This window comes from Mauremys mutica, chromosome 6 (genome assembly GCF_020497125.1).
Source record: "Mauremys mutica isolate MM-2020 ecotype Southern chromosome 6, ASM2049712v1, whole genome shotgun sequence".
In the NCBI taxonomy this organism is placed as follows: domain Eukaryota; kingdom Metazoa; phylum Chordata; order Testudines; family Geoemydidae; genus Mauremys; species Mauremys mutica.
The window spans coordinates 45,570,147-45,578,591 of record NC_059077.1 but is presented as its reverse complement, the minus strand read 5'-3'; the positions used below and the strand labels follow the sequence as shown (position 1 = coordinate 45,578,591).

The 8,445-nt window shown below is 42.9% G+C and overlaps 1 protein-coding gene across 1 annotated transcript; it reads left to right on the top strand.

The window, feature by feature from the left end:
* The first annotated feature begins 224 nt into the window (after positions 1-224).
* Positions 225-7,142, top strand: NSA2 (NSA2 ribosome biogenesis factor). The gene is made up of 6 exons (XM_045020133.1): positions 225-381; positions 2,138-2,325; positions 3,175-3,325; positions 3,953-4,132; positions 5,474-5,666; positions 6,834-7,142. Exons 1-6 carry the CDS (start codon positions 379-381, stop codon positions 6,899-6,901), a joined length of 783 nt encoding a protein of 260 aa, XP_044876068.1. The 5' UTR covers positions 225-378; the 3' UTR covers positions 6,902-7,142.
* The last annotated feature ends 1,303 nt before the right edge of the window (positions 7,143-8,445 follow it).

The window sequence follows — 8,445 nt, the reverse complement described above, 5'->3', positions numbered from 1 at the left end:
CCCGACCACAGCCTTCCCAGATCGCACCGCGGCGCGGTGTCCTTTCTCTCCCTCCCGGCCAGCCCCACCGACTCTCCCTGGGTTCCGGGCCCCGCCGGGATGTCCCAGCAGGCCCTGCTGGTGATTCAGCTACTGGGTTATGGTTCGGGCTTTTTTCGACACCCCGAGGCGGGTGGAAGGGAAGGACCTCGGCCAAAAGCGGCGTGTACCCCTTGCTATAGGCGGAACGAAAGTGTCGGTACCGGAAGTGGTTCTACCCGGAGGCCTTTCCCGGACGCACCAGTCTTTTCCTTCTCGTCGTGCGGCGGCCGGACGGGATCGCTGGCGGCAGAGACCCGAGCGCGAGCTGCTGCGCGCGGCCCCACGAGCTAGGCCGCCATGGTGAGAGGAGCAGGCGGCGCTGGGAGGGGCGAAGAGCGTCTCCGCCGAGGGGAGGGGAGGGGGGGGGCGGGGTGCCGGTGCCTGGAGCGGGCCTTGGGCCAGGCGTAGCCGCAGCCCCCTTGTCCTCAGCGGCCCCCGAGGGAGCGGGGCCCTGCGCCTCCTTCGCAGCGTCACGTCCCGGGGGCCTCTTCCTCGGAGACAGGCCGGCCTGGCTGCGGCGAGTCACGGAACAGCCCCCGTCGCAGGCGCTCCGCGGCGGCTCACCGGGGGAGCGGGTGGCTCACGGCTGGCGCGGCGGGAGGAGCCCGTGACAGTGCGGCCTAGTCCGGGGCCCCGGAGGGTTTAAAACGCGCGTCTCTGACCTGACCAGACCAGCCGGGCCACGGTGAACGAGACGGCTAAAGCCGCGGGGCAGCGCCCGGGCGAGCAGCAGGCTCCTGTTGGGCCTGGGCTCCCCGGTGCCTCCCTTTCCCCACCCCCGGAGACTCCTCATTTCTGCCCTGCCCGAGCGGACACCCCCACCCCGCGAGGGGTGCGCCCCACAGTTCAAAAACCAGTGCCCTGGGCCGAGTGGCCTCTGTCTTCAGCCCCCGCTGCGGCATTTCAGCTGGTGCCGCCCTGTGCATAGACAGAGCATCAGCCTGACAGCTCGGTACTGTGCTATGCTCCCTGCCTCCCAGCTCCGCTCAGCCAGACACGCATCGCACTAATCACACTCCTACAAACGAAACCCAGTCAACTAATCCAGCTATTGCTCCTCCAAGCTAGGATGGAAGAAGAGAATATTTTGTATCTGTTTTGTAACAAGCAGGAGATGGTCTGATGGTGGCAACTCAGCTAACTCTGTAGATATTTAAACATTGGACACTTAAGAGGACTATCTTGTAAATCTAAACTTTAACTTCAAGTGCTTATCATTTTCACACAAGCCACCCTTGCATTCCTGTGTGGTTAAACAAGAGCACTAGGAAAGGGCTGTCGAGTGGAGGAGGAATACAATATAGTAGGTCTTCATTAATATGGGCAGGCTCCCAGGACCCTGTATAGGGATACAGGACTTCTCTTTTGAGTTATCCTGAAGTTGGGCACATGAATCATGGAAGCAGATATTTATCATTAATTGCAAACAGGATATCAATTGTACATATGGCCTCCATTACCATAATAGGAGTGCCTCACAACCTTAAATGTGTTTATCCTCACAATGCCCATATGAGGTAGGGAAAGATTATTATACCCACTTTTCCTAATGGGAGAGAGAGACTGATCATCTAGCAAGTGTGTGGTCAAGTAAACCTGGGAATATCTGCTTTATCTCTCTGGGAGAGGCAGTCCTGCAGGGAAACTCAGGGAACAGCCAAGCTTCAGACTGAGGATTAGCTGTGTTTTTGTTTGAGTTAACACTAAGCTGACCTCAGGAATGAGGTATGTGTGAACTCTAGACCCTGTGTGTGCATTCTGTCCTGAACAGTGTAGGAACCCCACCTGTTTAGTCTCTCTCTTTCAGATTTGTTTTGCTTGTACAGTGACTGTTGTAACAGCATAGTACTATTATCAGTCCATTATTAATTGACCATGTTATGTGTGATGCATCCAGCAGTTTTGGAACCAACTATCTCCAAGAAGTATTCCATCATGGTGAATATCAGATCTCCGGTACACACTATGCAGATAAGAGGAAATTGAGTATATTGTGCAAAATGCTTCTTGCCACACTCTGCTAACTTCTAAACAAAATATCTCCTTTCGTGTACAGCCACAGAACGATTACATAGAGTTACACCGCAAGCGATATGGCTATCGCTTGGATTACCACGAGAAGAAGAGGAAGAAGGAGGGCCGTGAGGCTCATGAACGGTCAAAGAAGGCCAAGAAATTGATTGGGTTGAAGGCCAAACTCTACCATAAGCAGCGCCATGCTGAGAAGATACAAATGAAAAAGACGTGCGTATCCATTTTTTCCTTGACATGGTTGAGCTCTCATGGTAGTTTAAGGTTGTGACTAGACATTGATATAGTTATGAATTATTAAACTACTGTCCATAGAGGCCTGTTTGAATTGCACACTAAAACTTGAAAAATGCATATGACTTGCAGGAACAAATTGTTTTGAGACCTAATTTATAATATTTCTCCTTCTTGCTCTCCCCTATCAAAACTGTTCCTACCATTAGATGCTAGCAGTGGATCTAGCACTAAAAGCACTATCAGAGGATCTAGCACTAGAAGCACTACCAGTGATGAATGTTAAACACTAGAACTGCTTCTAGATCTTACACTGATGTACCAGTCATGGGGTGGGGTTTAATGCAACAATACAAGGAAATGCATTTAAGGGCTTTCCATGACTTTCATATTCATTGAGATCTCTCTGTTGCCCTTCTTGTAAACTGTTAACAGAAAAAGCACAGTGGTTTATACTATATTATTTGGCTTTTAAGATAAATTACCATACTAATCTTAAACACGGCCAAGTTAAAATCACACTTCTGTTTGAAACTTTTCCCCTATATTGTTGCAGATAATACCCACAATTTATTATAACTGAATTAATTAGAAGAAAAATATTTTGATTTATTTAGCTTGTCCACTTGACAGCATTTTGTGCATAGATAATTGTCATAAATGCTGCAGTTAGAAATAACTTGTATCTTTAAAGAGAGCCTCTGAGCATACATAAGGCTTAAGATGACAGGCCAATGTGATAGTAGCTCATGTTGTCAAGCTTCTACATTAGATTTTTTTGCACACCCTGAGGATGCTTTTCTGAATACTTGGTATTTTTCCTTTTAGCATTAAGATGCACGAAAAGAGAAACACCAAGCAAAAGAACGATGAGAAAACCCCAGAAGGAGCTGTGCCAGCATACCTGCTGGATAGAGAGGGCCAGTCCCGGGCTAAAGTTCTCTCCAACATGATCAAACAGAAACGAAAAGAAAAAGCTGTAAGTAACAATAGAAACATTCAGATAATTGCTATTAGTAGGGTTTGTTTAATGACCAGTCACAGTATTAATACTAACTTCACTTGCAATCTGGAGTCAGAGTCTGAATAGTTCTGCAGGTTTGATTGGCATCATGTTAAGCACTTTTTTTTCCCAGTAATTATAAACTCAGTATATTGGTACCTGCAAAAACTCTTAATGGCAGAGCTATTGAGTTAGAAAAATAGCTAACAAGCATATACAGTAGCTAACTTTCATGACATTTAGCAATAGTGTTAAATCACCATTGACTTCAATAGAATGTTCTTCCTCCTCATAATCAGTAATGTCTCTTGCATTTAAAAAATACTGCCAGAAAAAGAACAGTAACTAAAAATATCGTCTAATAGATAAAGAATTCAGATGTGAGACAATAGTGTGTTCCCTATGCTAATTGTCCCAGTTTGTCAGAATGATGGTAAGTGGCTCTTTTTATAAATGTCTTTATAATAATATTTTTGAGTTGCTACACCGTAAGTCATATAGTTCCTCCTTTTTATAATTTCTCTTTAGTAAAACTGTGTTTTATTCTTTGATCTCTTCCCTTCCATTCACCAACACTTTAATAATGCTACCGGCCCTTTGTAGGGGAAATGGGAAGTTCCTGTGCCAAAAGTCCGTGCACAAGGAGAAACAGAAGTTTTAAAGGTGATCCGTACGGGAAAGAGAAAGAAGAAGGCCTGGAAGAGGATGGTTACCAAAGTCTGCTTTGTTGGGGATGGCTTTACTCGAAAACCTCCTAAATATGAACGATTTATTCGACCAATGGTAAGTTACTTGTATACAAATATGGTTTAGAGCAGGGGTTCTCAAATGGGATCACGAGGTTACTATAGTGGGGGGTCAGGAGCTGTCAGCCTCCACCATTTATAATGGTGTTAAATATATAAAAAAGTGTTTTTAATTTATAAGGGGGGTCGCACTCAGAGGCTTGCTGTGTGAAAGGGGGGGTCACCAGTATAAAAGTCTGAGAACCCCTGGTTTAGAGTATATTTAAACATTGAGTCAGTACATAGTATTTGCCAACAGTGACTCTCCCTAGTGAGGAAATATACTTTGGTGATAATTAAGGTTAAGACTTTATTATTTTTAGTAAAAGTCATGGACAGATTGCTGGCACTAAACAAGAATTCATGAAAACCTAAGCCCCCAGTGCTAAAGACCAATCCCCCCTGCCAGGGCTGACAGCCCGAGCCCCACCATCTGAGCTGAAGCCCTGAAGCCTCATAACCTTAGTGATAATCCAGAGCTAAGGTTGAAACTGTTGCAAACCAGCCACATTTCTAATAGTTTCCCTATAGAAGCCTAAATCATAGAAATATAGGGCTGGAAGGAACCTTGAGAGTGTTCTAGCCCAGACTCCTGTGCTGAGGCAGGACCAAGTAAACCTAGATCATCCCTGACAGGTGTTTGACTAACCAACTGAAATCTGATGTATGAGGTGACCCGAGTTCTTTCAGGGAGGCAGTGGCTCAGTGAATAGGGCACTGGTTTGACACACAGACCACTTGGATTCTATTGCCAGCTCTATCACTGGCCTGCTGGGTGACCTCGGGCAAGTCATTTCATACCTCAGTTTCCCCATCTGTAAATACGTTAATGTTGTTTACCTACTCTGGAAAGTGTTTTGTGATCTGGATGGGAAAGAGCTCTGTATGACCCTGATATTTATAATTTCACAATAGGTGGGACGGGGAGGAATGGCTGCAGTTTTAGGTTTTACAAGGGACACTTAGAAATTAAGAGCTTGAGTCTAAAAATAATAAGGTGAAATACGTTACTATTAGCTCCTGATTTCATCAACATGCAGAAACCATCTGCAATAGCAAGTATTCTTCTTCCCATGCTAATTTTAAAGTGATGCACACTGAGAATGTACAAATCTGAATAGTCTCTAGAAAATCTTATCTAATCTGATCATTTATCAGGGTTAAACAAATCTGACATTTTACAACAGGCAGGTGACTTCTTTAAAAATACTAAAATCACTTCAATCATTTCTCACCATAATTCCTAAAAATACAGGAAATTATGGAAATAGCAGTGTAGTTAGTTGGAGGTCAACTTTTTTTTAGTAATGGCTGTAATCATTTTATGTTCATGTAACAGGGCTTACGTTTCAAGAAGGCTCATGTAACACATCCTGAACTTAAAGCTACTTTTTGTCTACCGATACTTGGTGTAAAGAAGAATCCCTCTTCCCCTCTGTACACAACATTGGGTGTAATTACCAAAGGTACCGTTATTGAGGTGAATGTGAGTGAGCTTGGCCTTGTGACACAAGGGGGCAAAGTTATCTGGGGTAAGTATCCAACAAAAAGTTACCTGCTGTATTCCATGACTAGTCTAGAATTTTAACAAAGAATAAAGAGAGATTTGAATCTGATTTGTTATGTTATAAGCATGTTAGTCTTAAACTTTAAGTTCACCTTGTATGTCAAATTATGTAAGGGTCCAAAATCAGCAATACAATACCAAAAATATTTGAAAATCACTTTCTTACCTGGGTTTAAGTTCAAGAATCTTGTTTGCTTTTCTGTGTATTAACCAGTAGCCCTAATCCAGCAGAGACTTAAGCAAATGCGTAACTTTATGCATTGTGAGTAGTTCCTTTTGTTTCAAACATATGCATAAGTATTTGCAGGATCAGGACTACTGTTTCTAGCAGTTGTGAAGTTACAATGGACAAATTCCTGAACTCAAGACTTGGCAGGTTAGAGGCAACTTTTTTTTCCAGTGTGATTAAATAATTGTTTGGGGTCTAAAGTTCTTCATTATACACTCTGAGCTCTGGAGGGAGCTTTCATAAATAAGCTGAAAAATGTTGTTGCTAAGTTGAAATCTCATTTTTCTTTAAGAATAATTATATTAATATCAAAATGCAGTTAGTGTTTTGGAATGGGAGTCCATTAGACTAGACAGGGTCGGATTAGTGGAGGGGCCTTTTAAAGATGAATAAGCTTACATTTATTCTCAAAACATAAAAACTAGGGGGCACCCAATGAAATTGTTTTATACCTGCTGCCTATTAAACACAAGGAAGTATTTCTTCACATAGTGCACGGGCAACCTGTGGAACTCTTTGCCAGAGGATGTTGTGAAGGCCAAGACACTATAACTGGGTTCAACAAAGAACTAGATAAATTCATAGAGGATAGGTCCATCAGTGGCTATGAGCCGGGATGGGCAGCGATGGTGTCCCTAGCCTCTGTTTGCCAGAAGCTGGGAATGGGCAACAGGGGATGCATCACTTGATGATTACCTGTTCTGTTCATTACCTCTGACATATCTGGTATTGGCCACTGTCAGAAGACAGGATACTGGGCTAGATGGACCTTTGGTCTGACCGAGTATGGCCATTCTTATGTACACTTAATTATCTTTCAGGATTAAGTTTCTTTAATTTTCTGTAGTACCAGAAGCTGTTGGAAAATACTTTATTCAATTTTTTTTCTTTTTTTTTCTTTAGGGAAATATGCACAGGTAACCAACAATCCAGAAAATGATGGTTGCATTAATGCAGTCCTGCTTGTTTGATTGGGGTCTTAGTAAATATTGCACATGAACTCTTGCAAAACCGAGGCAAGTAAATCAAGAAGCTTGCAAGCAATTTAAGACCTTTAGCTTCCCACAAACCAAATGTCAAACTTGAACCCAGGAGAGGAAGGACAAAGAACTTAAACAAATTCCTGAAAATTTTACAAATATTAAAGCCCAATAGTATACAAACTGTTTGTTCCATTGAACATTACCAGAATAAAGTTAATCACCTTTCCAATTTTGGGTTTCTTTGTGGGGGACAAAGTTTTATTTTTTCTGAACTTTTTATTGAAACTGAGTGATGATTGCACTCCTGCAATTTGATGCCGGAATCACTTTAGAATTGCTAAATCTAGAAGAAAATTCAACTGAGGTGTTTGACAGTGGGGAAACAATAGGGCAGAGTCATGCATTCAAACTGCCCCTCCGAGCATACATTAAGCTGGGGTCCAAAAGGTGGATTGTCAGAAACTGCACAGCACACAGGGCATGTTCTGCCATATACCGGGTATCCAGCTGACTGAAGCTTACTTGCTGGTGGGAAAACCCCATAAAGAGGGAAGATGTGTACCTCAAACTTCACAGATTCATATGTGAACGAATGGAGAGAACCTGGAGGAAGCAGTGCAGCTGGGAGAAGGGAAGGAGAGGGGTTTAGCTGCATAGTGATGTCTGAGCATAAATAACAGTACCAACATTTTAGTATTTGCCACTATGTATCCTCCCGGGCTTAGAACTGCAGTTAGAAGGGGAAAGCCTCTGACTTATAGGCATTAGCTATCTGAAAAGCTGTGTGCTTTGAACAGGTTTTTTTTCAATCACTCAGACTTTTGATGCAAGGATAAAGATTGACACACCTCTGGCAATCCTATGCACAAACCTACTGTCTTCATCATCATCCCTCTCTCTCCCAAATCTCAGCTGCATCAGAGGAGGAAGTAGGGCCTGAGAGCATGGCTCTGTGCTTCCAGACAAGGAGGCAGAGAATACTGAGGAGTCTGCAGTCATAATTTCTTTGCTGTCTTGTTTCCTGATGGCAGTATCTACTAGGTCAGGGGTAGGCAACCTATGGCACGCGAGCTGATTTTCAGTGACACTCACACTACCCGGGTCCTGGCCACCGGTCCGGGGAGATCTGCATCTTAATTTAATTTTAAATGAAGCTTCTTAAACATTTTAAAAACCTTATTTACTTTACATACAACAATAGTTTAGTTATATATTATAGACTTATAGAAAAAGACCTTCTAAAAACATTAAAATGTATTACTGGTACGCGAAACCTTAAATCAAAGTGAATAAATGAAGACTTGACACACCACATCTGAAAGGTTGCCGACCCCTGTACTAGGTGTATATACCATCTATTGAATTACCTCAGAAGTGAAGGAAAATACTAGACAATACCTACAATTAAATCAATGACAACATTTTTTTAAAGTGTTCTAATGTAAATTCTTTAGTGAATTAATTTAAGAATAACCCCTGAATTTACACAAATTAGTTTGAATGCCATTTGGTTATACTCTAAATATTTATTC

Bases quoted from the DNA above. Each gene is read 5' to 3' on its own strand.
- NSA2 (XM_045020133.1), top strand. The intron at 2,326-3,174 runs GTGCGTATCCAT...TTTTCCTTTTAG, and splicing joins AAGATACAAATGAAAAAGAC to CATTAAGATGCACGAAAAGA. The intron at 5,667-6,833 runs GTAAGTATCCAA...TTTTTTCTTTAG, and splicing joins AGGGGGCAAAGTTATCTGGG to GGAAATATGCACAGGTAACC.